At 42.5% G+C, this 14,488-nt stretch overlaps 1 protein-coding gene across 21 annotated transcripts in view; it reads right to left on the reverse strand.

Annotated features, from left to right (window-relative positions):
- The window catches only part of LOC143514526 (protocadherin gamma-A11-like), a 123,455-nt gene that overhangs the window by 28,977 nt on the left and 79,990 nt on the right, over positions 1-14,488 (reverse strand). Inside the window, exon 1 of one of the 21 annotated variants that reach the window (XM_077005832.1) lies at positions 11,535-14,282. The exons of 17 other annotated variants lie outside the window; for them this stretch is intronic. In XM_077005832.1, the coding sequence (XP_076861947.1) occupies positions 11,535-13,961 (2,427 nt within the window). In that variant the 5' untranslated portion in view covers positions 13,962-14,282. Of the gene's footprint in view, positions 1-1,501; positions 4,510-4,623; positions 7,192-8,615; positions 11,322-11,534; positions 14,283-14,488 lie in introns of those variants that run through there. 3 more of the 21 variants (XM_077005829.1, XM_077005831.1, XM_077005838.1) reach the window with 3 other exon arrangements.

The raw sequence follows: 14,488 nt of genomic DNA on the forward strand, positions 1-14,488 counted from the left end.
AGAATGGATTCATGTGCCACACACATGCAATGAAAGTGCTTCAACACATGCTCACTGCATTAACACAAAGCATCTAGCACCTTATCATCAGGAACCTTTGTGAAGAAAACACCAGCAATGTTGTTTAAATCTAACGTGGACAAAACTCCTTAGCAGCCCAGCTATCAGATGGTAATCTGGTCAGATGATAATCTGAGCTTTTATCTTGTGGACAGGCACCCAACCATCCCCAAACAGGCCTGGATTAGGCTGTGTCTGGCCCATCCCCACAGCTTTGAAGTGGGAAGAACAGAAGGTAATATCAGTGACCATGGAGTTAACAGCGTCACAAGGGGCCTGTAGATTTATACTGCACAATAAAATAGGCCTCAATAATGAGTCTGGAAACTGTAGATTAGTGTGTAAAGCAGTGCTAAAGTGACACCAGGTGTGAGAAAGCTTGTGGTTCAGAAGGAAAAGGCATGCGTGCATGCACACACACACACACACACACACACACACACACACACGCTTATGATCAAGAATATATGCTCACGATATAAACAACATGGTGCTATTGTGAAATATACATGAAAACAGCACACACTAAGACAGTATGCAGCAAAGTTACTCTTCACAGAAGCCGACACTTCCGCTGGAAAGTGCTCCCACATGTCCCCGTCCAGTATGAGAGCCACATTTAACCTCCACATGAAGCCTTCACTTTCCCTGGCACTTCAAAGCACGCAGGGGAATCTGCACATCCGCACCAGCCATGCATGTGTGTGTTAGCATTAGCTTAAGTGCTAGCTGCTTCCGTTCACATATTACAGAGACTAAAGAGCAAAAGAAACAGAGGGATTCAAGGACTGAGGACTCATTGTGCTTCTGCATGCAACTGTCTGTATGGTATTATATATGGTGAAGAGCATGAAAGAGACACATATCTCCTATTCCTGAGGTTTGCACTTATTCTGCTGTACAGACGTGCTGTGCAGACATGCTGTGCAGACATGCCACAGACGTGCATGTGGTTAGATTATTTTCAGATTGCATCTCATCCCAACATAGATGCAAACATGAGCGGTGGATGAAAGCACAGGGTTCAAAATGGCTGTTGTGCATTTTACTGCTGGGGATGTAAACAAGAAAAGGCAAGCTGGCTTAACATCTCTCTCTCTCTCTCTCTCTTTCTCTCTCTCACTTTCTCACTCAACCAAAGCCCACACACGTGTGTGTTCTGCAGTGTTGCTGCCTAACTGCGGTGTACTGATGTAGAGCTCCACCCACCTACAGCTCTCTCTCTCATCCTCATCTCTCCTCCATCCATCCTGCTTTCTACATATGTGAAGATGAACCATAATAAACCACCACTGGTTTGTCCTTCATGTATGGCAGTATTTGAATAAACTCAGGAATGTTGATCATTCTTCACTCTGTTCTACCCTATTAATATATACACAATTAGCTACTCTGGAAAAGTAAAACTATTGTATTTATATGAACATCTTAGGGTGCTCACCTTTGCATTAATATGTGGATCAAACATGTTTTGTCTCGGTACAGTCCTTGTGTCACTGAGGTCAACGCTCAAAATGCTCTGACTGGAAGAGCGGTTACATTTGATATCACTTCTTCTGGAATCTGCCGTACCACACAACTCATAGTTAAATACTTGCTTTAAAGTTCCTTTGCCGTCGACGTCTGCGTAAACGGGTGGATAATATGGAATAACTGGAAGGTTGGCACCGGATTTGTAAAACATCCGCTCACGTCTCCATCTGTAGCATTTAACTGACAGTATGGCTATGATGGACACGATGAAGAGAAATGAAACTACAGCCAAGGCCAAGACCAGATAAAATGTCAGGTTGTCATTATATTCCTTGTCGTGCGTAAAGTCAGTGAACTCCGAGAGCACTTCAGGGAAGCTGTCCGCCACCGCCACGTTAATATTGACTGTAGCTGAACGAGAGGGCTGTCCGTTGTCCTCCACTACAACAGTGAGCTTCTGTTTCACAGCATCTTTGTCAGTGACTTGGCGTACAGTTCTTATTTCTCCATTCTGTAAGCCCATTTCAAACAGCGCCCTGTCTGTCGCTTTCTGTAGTTTATATGAGAGCCAGGCATTCTGTCCGGAGTCCACATCAACAGCCACCACTTTAGTGACCAGATAGCCCACCTCTGCTGAACGAGGCACTATTTCAGACACCTGAGAGCCGCCGGTTTGTACCGGGTACAGAACCTGAGGTGCGTTGTCATTTTGATCTTGAATTAAAAAGTTTACCGTTGCGTTGGAACTCAAAGGAGGCGATCCGCCATCTTGCGCCTTAACGGTGATACTGAATGATTTTATTTGCTCATAATCAAATGATTTCCTTGCGTAAATCATCCCACTTTCCGGATCAATTGAAACTAAAGTAGATATTAGTGCGCCGTTCACGTCTTTGTCGACAATGAAGTACGATATCTGAGCGTTAGTACCCAGGTCTGCGTCATTAGCCTTTACACTGAACAACGATAGAGAAGGCGAGTTATTCTCCGTCACATACGTATTGTATGCCTCATGTTCAAATTGAGGCGAATGATCATTTATGTCAGAAATCTTTAAAAGCAATATTTTTGTACTAGACAATGGCGGGTGGCCACCATCTTTTGCTGTTATTGTGATATTGTACTCGGCGGTTTGCTCTCTGTCTAGGCTGGTGTCAGTCACTATGCTGTAGTAACTGGTCAGAGATGATTCAGTTCTGAATGGGAGGCTTCTGTCAATCAAACAACTTACTTTCCCATTTTCCTCAGAGTCACTGTCTTGAACGTTAATCATTGCTATGACGGTCCCTGGCGGCGCGTTTTCGGGCAGTGTGTTTGAAACGGACATTAGCGTAATTTTTGGCATATTGTCATTTACATCAGTCACTTCAATGACCACATCAGAAGAGTCGGATAAACCTCCCTGATCCTTTGCTTGTATTTTAAACTCATGAACAGCAGCCTCTTCAAAGTCAAGCTCTCCAACTAGCCGTATCTCACCTGTATCTGTATCAATCGAAAAAAGATCTTTGATTTTAGGTGTTGTATGTTCAAAGTAATAGCCGATTTGCCCGTTTGTGAATGTGTCTGCATCGGTGGCGTTTGCAGTAACAAGCAATGCTCCCTTTGCTATGTTTTCAGGAACCGATGCTCTATAAGAGTCCTTTCTGAACACAGGGGCGTTGTCGTTAACATCTAAAACAACAACGTGCACTTTCACAGTACCCGAGCGTATAGGGTTACCTCCGTCCGTAGCAGTTATTGTTAGATATAAGTGTTCTTCTCTCTCTCTGTCTAACGGCGTCTGTAGGACAAGCTCAACATTTTTACCACTGCCTACTCGACTCTGTGTTTTCAGACTAAAATAATTAGTCGGGTGAACAGAGTAGCTCTGAATGCCGTTCATGTCTACGTCTGGGTCTAGTGCACTGTCCACAGAAAAGCGCGCTCCGGGACTGGCTGACTCGCTGATCTCGAGTTTAATTTCCCCCCGTGGAAAAGCAGGACTATTATCATTAACATCCAGTATCTCCACTGTAACTCTATAGAGCTCTAACGGATTCTCCAAAAAAATCTCAAAGCTGATGCTGCATGCAGAAATCCCACCAGAACACAGAGTCTCGCGGTCCATTCTCTCCTTCACGAGGATATGCCCTTTCACTCGGTCCATCTCCAAATACTCGCGCCCACTTGCTGAAAAGACTCGAGCCTTCCCCATCGTCAGCCGCTTAGGTTCCAGACCCAGGTCCTTCACGATGTCCCCAACGAACGATCCAGGTGGCATTTCCTCAGGCACCGAGTATCGAACCTGTCCGGATGCGTAATTGACGAGATACGCGCAGACAAAAAATACGCACAGCCGCCACGTTAGAAGCCCGTATTCCCCCATTATGATGCGATGGCGTTGCTGTATCTCTTACCAGATGCAATATTCTCACGACTGTTCATATAATATCATACGCATTCAGTATTTACAGTAAAGGAACATTTGGCGCACAGCGCACCTCAGCACAGGCGTCAAGAAAACGTGTCCGGTCTTTGCACATGAAACAGACAAGAAAGAAAGTAGACATGCGCAAACAGAACCAAAAAGGGAGGCGCAGAATTTCTATATTTCTGAAAAGTCAACGCCTCTGATCAACAGCGACGCCCAGAGATCAGACTTAAAAAATACACACATGTCTCAGAAACAGAATTAGGGAAATGTGGCGAAACCATCGTGTGAGCAGAAATGTAGTTACATTTCAGTGAAGAGAGTCTTTACAAATTTAGATAGAGATAGACAGATGGCAAACACAGTGTTCTGTGTACACAATCTAACCGCACAATTAACAGGCTAAAGCCAACAGTGGAAATAAAAATTCTATGAATCGCCATGATATGGCACTAGGCAAAAACATGAAAAGTCATGCAAAATGCGGTACCCATCCTTCTAGGCAACACCACCATTGTGTATTTTGAATTGTGGATTGTAAATATGATTTGAAAAATCAAAAATGCAACATTGTGGCTAGAAACGACTTGAAGAATTAAAAAATCGTTAGAAGTTAATATTCTCATATTTTTTAAACAACGAAGGCAAACCAGAAACGTTTATTACGCGCACCTCACCTGATTATCAGATTCTTCTAATGACAGCGTATTCTCTTGCACTCGCAGCAGTGTTTGTGTTCCACTTGCGTCCATGCTAATAATGCCCTGACTACATGGTCTGAAGTATTTCAGATCACTCTTCCTAGATTCAATAGTATTAAAGGACTGTTTTAAAGTATCTGTTCCTCCTACATCCGCGTAAAGGGGTGGATAATATGGAATAACTGGGAGGTTGGCACCGGATTTGTAAAACATCCGCTCACGTCTCCATCTGTAGCATTTAACTGACAGTATGGCTATGATGGACACGATGAAGAGAAATGAAACTACAGCCAAGGCCAAGACCAGATAAAATGTCAGGTTGTCATTATATTCCTTGTCGTGCGTAAAGTCAGTGAACTCTGAGAGCACTTCAGGGAAGCTGTCCGCCACCGCCACGTTAATATTGACTGTAGCTGAACGAGAGGGCTGTCCGTTGTCCTCCACTACAACAGTGAGCTTCTGTTTCACAGCGTCTTTATCAGTGACTTGGCGTACAGTTCTTATTTCTCCATTCTGTAAGCCCACTTCAAACAGCGCCCTGTCTGTCGCTTTCTGTAGTTTATATGAGAGCCAGGCATTCTGTCCGGAGTCCACATCAACAGCCACCACTTTAGTGACCAGATAGCCCACCTCTGCTGAACGAGGCACTATTTCAGCTACCTGAGATCCGCTGGTCTGTACAGGGTACAGAATCTGAGGTGCGTTGTCATTCTGATCCTGAATAATTATTTTCACACTCACATTACTACTTAGAGGAGGATTACCGCCGTCTTGCGCTTTGACGCGAATACTGAACTCTTTTGTTTGCTCGTAATCAAAAGAACGAACAGCAATAATCTCTCCGCTCTCTGCATTTACAGAAACATACGTGGAGGCAGAAATGCCGATAACAGGGAAGTCTTCCAGAATATACGTAAGACGCGCATTGTTGCCAGAATCTTTGTCAGATGCTGTAACAGCAAATACAGACATCCCGGGTGAATTATTTTCCATCACATACGCAGTGAATGACTGATGCTGGAACGTAGGGGCGTTGTCGTTTACATCAGATATTTTAAGATGTAGTGTTTTATTAGCAGAAAACACAGGAGAACCCAAATCCGTGGCCATAATTGTTATACTGTATTCAGACAACTGTTCACGATCTAAATAACTTTCTGTAACCAAACTGTAGAAATTGGAGGATGACGATTTGATGCGGAATGGCACGTCTGAATTCACTGTACATTTAATCTGTCCGTTTTTCCCGGAGTCGATATCTTTGATATTTAGCATGGCTATAACTGTATCCGGGGCGGAATTCTCCGGTATAGGACTGGAAAATGAGATGATATTGATAACAGGGGCATTGTCATTAACATCGGTAACTTCCACAAACACTTTACTTCTGTCAGTTAGTCCGCCCTTATCCATGGCCTGAACGTTTAGTTCATACTGTCTAGATTTTTCATAATCTAAAAGACCCCTCACTTTTATTTCCCCGGTATCAGAATCAATACTAAATAATTCTATGGCCTCTTTTCCTGTGCTCTGTGAAAACGAATACGTAACCTCACCATTAGATCCTTTGTCCTTGTCGGTAGCACTCACTCTCACGACTAAACTATTTTTAACGGCATTTTCTGGCAAAGAAACTCGGTATATTGGCTGACTGAACACGGGCGTGTTGTCATTTGCATCACTAACAGTGAGAGTTATCCTAGCTGTCCCGGATTTTTGGGGAGTACCACCGTCAAATGCTGTCAAAATTAATTTATGCTCTTCTTGTTGCTCTCGGTCTAAAGGTGTTTGTAATACCATCTCAACATATTTAGTGCCGTCACTGCGCGATAATTCTTTTAACGTGAAATGCTCTGTTGGACTAAGTGTGTATCTCTGTACACTATTCAGTCCAACGTCGGCATCATGTGCACTTTCTAAAGAAAACTGTGAACCTATGGTAGCAGATTCTCTTATTTCAATACCGATCTCTTTTCTCTCGAAAGCAGGAGGGTTATCGTTGATGTCCAGTATTTCTACATCAATTCTATGCAGTTCCATCGGGTTTTCTAGAATGATCTGAAAATGTAAGGAGCAAGGAGACACTTGGGCACACAGCTCCTCTCTGTCTATCCTCTCTCTCACTACCAGAGTCCCTTTATCCACATTCAGACCGATGTACTCACGACTGTCCTCCGTAAAGATCCGCGCTCGCCCTGCTTTCAGTCGTTTAACGTCCAAACCGAGATCCTGAATGACAGTGCCTACGACCGAGCCTTTGTTCATCTCCTCGGGAATGGAATAACGCACTTGGCCATGCGCAACGGCCATGAGTAACGAAATCGCAACCACAAGCATCGTTAGCCATGGCGAAACCGGGAGAGTGGAGCCCCTTTTCCGGACATAAAAAGGACAAAGAACGTCCATATTCTAAACAGCCAAATCCAGACAAGACAAAGAGAGAGACATAAATAAATAGAAATATGGAATTGTTTTTCTTTCAAAATACCGGACAACTCAGCAACGTTTATGCAAGTGAGAGTAAATGTCAAATGAAGAGAATTTCCGTATGCATGCGGTCAGAATGAAGAGGAGGATCTTCCCACGGGCGGGTAAAACGAGCACACACTGGCCAACAGCGGCACTTGGAGCACTATAGAAATATTACATCTCAATCTAGAACACTGAAACTTGCACGAAATCATATATTCACTATACAACCGTTGTCATAATGTCATAACGTCATAATGACCTTTGAAGCACATTACAGTTGCTTAACCTTATTGTGGAGAGAGAAGGAAACATTGAACTTAAATTATTTTATAGAGATTTATGGAAATGCAACAAATTTTGTTTTTGAAGAGTATGAACAGGTGCTTTAAGAAAAGGAAATGATGCTTACAAAACTGTCCCTTTATTAGTGGACATGAGGTTTATCTGAAGACCTGTGCAGGTGTAGACAATGCACCATTGAACTTACCATCATGTGATGGTGAAAAAAATCACGTGTTTTCATTTCTGTAACAAGTGAATCATGTAGAGTGTCATTAGCTTTACGTGTTTAGTACAATGACACTATGCTTAGTCGGTTACTTCAACCTTCACAGTTAAAACTTTCTGTGTTTTTCTGTTCTGGTCAAGTAAAGGAAAATGTTTGGAAAACTTTACAGTGTTTTGTGGACAGCAGTTTGGATAAAATATGCAAATTTCAAACCATTTGTCTGTGTTTTTAATATCCATGGATACTTTTAATTTAGTTTTCAGAGTATTAGTACCTGTATAGTATAATTAGGTTATCAATGATCTGAAGAAGACTAAAAAAGAAACACAATGACAGTGGATTTTATACGAATCATTAAAGAAAAAGTATTTTACGACGCTATGTGGTGATGTACAGCAGCCGTATCTCTGGCAACATCTACAAAAAGGCTTGTGGTTTTGGCTTGGCTGCGAAATCTTTGGCAATAAGCTTCAGGCACAAGTTCATATCCTCCCAACACAGTGGCTTTGACCAGGGGCGAGGCTAGGGTATTTTTAGTGGTGCTAGAGCACCACCGTGAAGTTGCTCAGCACCCCCTGGCTCAACACATTTTTTTAATATTATATTATGCAAAAACCTTGCTCTGCACCTGCGCAATACTTTGGTATTGTGCCTCTGTGAGCACTGGGGGCTGGGCACCCCTAAAGACCAGATCCTAAAATCGCCCCTGGCTTTGACTGCTTGATAACCTAAAGCTTCACTCGATCATAAGAGCATAAATCTTCTTGAGCTCAATCGCTAATTCACACTGCAACCATAGCGGCTTCCCTCGGCCACTGCAACATACCACGTTCATAAAGTAACCGCTAAATATTTTCCATATAAGAAGTGATTAATGATACATGCTGCTACAAACAAAACTCAAAAAATAATAAACTACCAGAAAGAGCATCATAAATTGAAGATGTAGGACATCAAAATAAACATTGCTGTCATTAGTATATCTTACCTGGTCATAATCCTCACTAGTTTTCTTTATCTGCGCATGCGTGAGCGTTTGCGTCCGGCTGCGATCCAGACTAGTGCCGCTCTGACTGCAGGGTCTGACGACTTTCAGATCGCTTTTTCTGGAATCAGTTGTTCTGCAAACCTCATAATTATACATGTGCTGTAAAGTCCCTGTTCCTCCTACATCCGCGTACAGTGGTGGATAATACGGAATAACTGGGAGGTTGGCACTGGATTTGTAAAACATCCGCTCACGTCTCCATCTGTAGCATTTAACTGACAGTATGGCTATGATGGATACGATGAAGAGAAATGAAACTACAGCCAAGGCCAAAACCAGATAAAATGTCAGGTTGTCATTATATTCCTTGTCGTGCGTAAAGTCTGTGAACTCCGAGAGCACTTCAGGGAAGCTGTCCGCCACCGCCACGTTAATATTGACTGTAGCTGAACGAGAGGGCTGTCCGTTGTCCTCCACTACAACAGTGAGCTTCTGTTTCACAGCATCTTTATCAGTGACTTGGCGTATAGTTCTTATTTCTCCATTCTGTAAGCCCACTTCAAACAGCGCCCTGTCTGTCGCTTTCTGTAGTTTATATGAGAGCCAGGCATTCTGTCCAGAGTCCACATCAACAGCCACCACTTTAGTGACCAGATAGCCCACCTCTGCTGAACGAGGCACTATTTCAGCCACTTGAGAGCCGCTGGTCTGTACAGGGTACAGAACCTGAGGTGCGTTGTCATTCTGATCCTGAATAACAATTTTCACACTTACATTACTACTTAGCGGAGGATTACCGCCGTCTTGCGCTTTGACGCGAATACTGAACTCTTTCGTTTGCTCGTAATCAAAAGAACGAACAGCAAGAATCTCTCCGCTCTCTGCATTTACTGAAATATACGATGATGCAGAAACGCCATTCATGAGATCATCTTCAAGAAAATACGAAATGCGCGCATTATTTCCGACATCTTTGTCATTTGCTGTAACTTCAAATATAGACACTCCGGGTGAATTGTTTTCCTTCACATATCCGACATACGAATTGCGTGGAAAAGCAGGCGCGTTGTCATTAACATCAGATATTTTAAGCGTCAACGTTTTATTTGCAGATAAAGAGGGAAAGCCCTCATCTATAGCTGTTATTGTTATATTATATCCTGATATTTTCTCACGATCTAAAGACTGTTCACTGACCAAGCTGTAGAAATTAGTGGACGTTGGTTTAATTTTGAAGGGTGTGTCTTGAGTTATTAAACACTTCACTTGTCCGTTTTTCCCGGAATCTAAATCCTTCACATTAAGCATCGCCACCACTGTCCCTGGAGTGGAGTCTTCAGGAACTGCATTTGAAAATGAAATTAAACTTATGACAGGGGCGTTGTCATTAATGTCGACAAGTTCAATCACCACTTTGCAAGAATCTGTCAACCCGCCATTGTCTGTTGCTTCAACGTTTATTTGAAAATGTTTTATCTTTTCGAAGTCCATATCACCATTAACAGTGATATCGCCGGTCTCAGAGTCAATATTAAACAAATTGACGTTTTTTCCTGTGCTTTGTGAAAATGAATACGCAACCTTAGCGTTTGTTCCTTTGTCTTTATCACTGGCGGTTACTGTAACGACATGCGTGCCCTTAAGTGAATTCTCCAGCAGAGAAACTCGATATATAGGCAGACTAAACACCGGGGCATTGTCGTTTGCATCCATAACTGTAACGGTTATCTTAACCGTGCCAGATTTTTGCGGTTTACCGCCATCAAATGCAGTCAGAATTAATGTATGCTTTTCTTGATTCTCTCTATCCAGAGGTGTTTGTAACACCATTTCTACGTATTTCAAACCATCATTACTAGTTATCTCTTTCAAAGAAAAATGATCTGCTGGACTAAGTGTGTATCTCTGGAGAGTATGAAGACCTACATCCGGATCTTGCGCGCTGTCTAAAGAATATTTAGCACCAGGGAGAGCCGATTCACTTATTTGAAAACTGATTTGCCCTCTCGCAAAACTCGGGGCATGATCATTAATATCTAATATTTCCACATCAATACGATGAAGTTCCATCGGGTTTTCTAGAATGATCTGAAAATGTAAGGAGCAAGGAGACACTTGGGCACACAGCTCCTCTCTGTCTATCCTCTCTCTCACTACTAGAGTCCCTTTATCCACATTCAGACCGATGTACTCACGACTGTCCTCCGTAAAGATCCGCGCTCGCCCTGCTTTCAGTCGTTTAACGTCCAAACCGAGATCCTGAATGATATTTCCGACTAACGAGCCCTTCGTCATCTCCTCGGGAATTGAGTAACGGACTTGCCCGTGCGTAACGACTACGACAAAGGCTGATAGAATGAAAAGATCCAGTAAATGAAATGCAATCCAGACAGGACAGCGCCTTCTGCGCACCCCGACAGAACACACAATAACCATATTTGAATCGATAAAATTCTATAAATAAAATGTCAAACGTGAATCAATATGAAGCTGGAAATAACATCCGAAAATGTTCACACCAAACCTCCAGAGATGATCGCACATTTGAGAGCCACTAACTAAGGGAAAATTCTGCAGTCTTTATGATGTCATCACGTAAGGGAGGATCTTCAAACGAGCCTTACGTATGCTGACCAACAGCGGCTCTTAGAGAGCAAACAATAACATTGCATTGAAGCAAAATGTAGGTTTATTACATTACCGAGCTCAACGTACAACCTCAGTCTTATTTTAATATAGTTAAAGTTAAATGTATCTATACATAAAATGAGATTTTAAAGTCAAAATTAAAGATCAATCATAATATAAAAAGACAAACATCCAGACAAACAGAGAAATGGTAACTAACGCACTTTAGTTGGTAGAGCTTATGTAAGGAAGATTGTAAATTAAAGCAAATGGGAAACATCAGTATCTCACCTGGTCATTAGAAACACATGCAAGGTCACGATTCAGCGTCATGGTTGCACTGGTGTCCAAACCTATGGCGCTCTCACCGCAAGATTTAAAATTCAGATCACTCTTTCTGGAATCAGCTGTTCTGCAAACTTCATAATTATATACGTGTTGTAATGTTCCTGTTCCTCCTACATCCGCGTAAAGGGGTGGATAATATGGAATAACTGGGAGATTTGCCCCGGATTTATAAAACATTCGTTCACGTCTCCATCTGTAACATTTAACTGAAATGATAGCTATGATTGATACGAGGAAAAGGAACGAAACTCCAGCCAAGGCCAAGACCAAATAAAATGTCAGGTTGTCATTATATTCCTTGTCTTGTGTAAAATCCGTGAACTCCGAGAGCACTTCAGGGAAGCTGTCCGCCACCGCCACGTTAATATTGACTGTAGCTGAACGAGAGGGCTGTCCGTTGTCCTCCACTACAACAGCGAGCTTCTGTTTCACAGCATCTTTATCAGTGACTTGGCGTACAGTTCTTATTTCTCCATTCTGTAAGCCCACTTCAAACAGCGCCCTGTCTGTCGCTTTCTGTAGTTTATATGAGAGCCAGGCATTCTGTCCGGAGTCCACATCAACAGCCACCACTTTAGTGACCAGATAGCCCACCTCTGCTGAACGAGGCACTATTTCAGCCACCTGAGAGCCAGCAGTTTGTACAGGGTACAGAACCTGGGGTGCGTTGTCATTTTGATCCAGAACAATTATTTTCACACTCACATTGCTATTGAGAGGCGGATTGCCACCGTCTTGCGCTTTTACGCGAATAGTGAACTGCTTTGTTTGTTCAAAATCAAAAGAACGAACTGCAAGAATCTCCCCGCTCTCTGCATTTACTGAAACATAAGACGAGGCAGAAACGCCATTAATAAAAATATCTTCAAGAAAATATGAAATGCGCGCATTGTTTCCAGAGTCTTTATCAGTTGCAGTAACTGCAAATATAGACACTCCAGGTGAATTGTTTTCCATCACTTGAGCTGTGTATGACTGGTGCTGGAAAAGAGGGGCGTGGTCATTAACGTCAGATATTTTTAGCTTCATTGTTTTATTGGTGGATAAAGACGGCGAACCCTCATCAGAAGCTACAACTGTTATATTATATTCATGTATCGCTTCTCTGTCTAAAAGCCCATCAGTTATGATGCTGTAAAAATTTGCGGTCGATGATATTATTTTAAAAGGTAAATTTGCATCAATGGAACATTTCACTTGTCCATTCTTCTGCGAGTCTAAGTCTTTTACATTCAACATCGCAATCACCGTCCCGGGTGAGGAGTCTTCAGCTATTGGACTAGAGAAAGAAATGACACTAATAACAGGAGCATTGTCATTAACGTCTAGAATGTCAATAGCGACTTGACTTGAATCTTTTAAACCACCCTTATCTATAGCTTCAACGTTTAACTGAATATGTTTTGTCTTCTCAAAATCTAGATCACTGTTAACAATAATGTAACCGGTATGAGCATCAATACTGAACAAATCTAAGGCCTTTCCGGAGCTCTGGGAAAATGAATAGATTAAATCACTATTGGATCCTTTGTCTCTATCGGATGCACTTACTGACAAAACAACGGTTCCCTTCGGCGAGTTCTCTGCCAAAGACGCCCGGTAAAGAGACTGGCTGAACACAGGAGCGTTATCATTTGCGTCCATAACTGTTACGCATATTTTCACAGTGCCAGATCTATGCGGGCTGCCTCCGTCAAACGCGGATAAAATTAATTTATGTTCCTCTTGTTCCTCTCTGTCAAGAGGCGTTGTTAAAATCATTTCGACCTGTTTCATTCCATTATTACTAGTCACTTCTTTTAATGAAAATTTATCGGTAGGATTAAGAGTGTATCTCTGGAGAGCATTCAACCCTGCGTCAGGGTCGTGCGCGCTGTCTAAAGAAAACCGAGCACCTGGGACGGATGACTCACTTATGTCCACATTGATTTCCTTTCTTATAAAACTCGGGGCATGATCATTAATATCTAATATTTCCACATCAATTCGATGCAGTTCCATCGGGTTTTCTAGAATGATCTGAAAATGTAAGGAGCAAGGAGACACTTGGGCGCACAGCTCCTCTCTGTCTATCCTCTCTCTCACTACCAGAGTCCCTTTATCCACATTCAGACCGATGTACTCACGACTGTCCTCCGTAAAGATCCGCGCTCGCCCTGCTTTCAGTCGTTTAACGTCCAAACCGAGATCCTGGATGATATTTCCGACTAGCGAGCCCTTCGTCATTTCTTCGGGAATAGAGTAACGGACTTGTCCGTGTGTCATTTCGACGACAAAGGCTAATACAGCAAGCATATCCAGTAGTGGAAACGTAATCTTCCAGGCGGTTAATATTTTTTTCCGAGCATCAAGAAAACAAAGAACACCCATCTTTTAGCTTACGATAAACGTGCACGAAGACACGAAGAAAAAACCAACAAGAAATTATAAATATCCCCCAAAATACTATTATAAACAGTACCTAAAGACGGAGGCAGTTTAATACTCGTTTAAATGAAGAGAAATTCTACGGTCTTTATATTGTCATGATGTCACAGGGTAGGGGAGGATCTAAAAACGAGCACTGCGTACACTGACCAATAGCGGCACTTAGAGCACTGAAGTAATATTGCAGTAATAGTTTAATCCAGACGATTGTAGCAGAATGAAACAGAACAGTCATTACAGACAGACAGACACACTAACTCTCTCTCTCTCTCTCTCTCTCTCTCTCACACACACACACACACACACACACACACACACACACACACACACACACACACACACACACACACACACACACACACTTTACTGTACAGCCTGCACATTAGGCATATATATGAAGCCAGTCTATATTTCACCGTAAATCAAAGCAAACAGACAAACAGAAAAGCTACTAAAGCAGTTTGGTATCC

The sequence above is a fragment of the Brachyhypopomus gauderio genome, chromosome 5, assembly GCF_052324685.1.
Source record: "Brachyhypopomus gauderio isolate BG-103 chromosome 5, BGAUD_0.2, whole genome shotgun sequence".
In the NCBI taxonomy this organism is placed as follows: domain Eukaryota; kingdom Metazoa; phylum Chordata; class Actinopteri; order Gymnotiformes; family Hypopomidae; genus Brachyhypopomus; species Brachyhypopomus gauderio.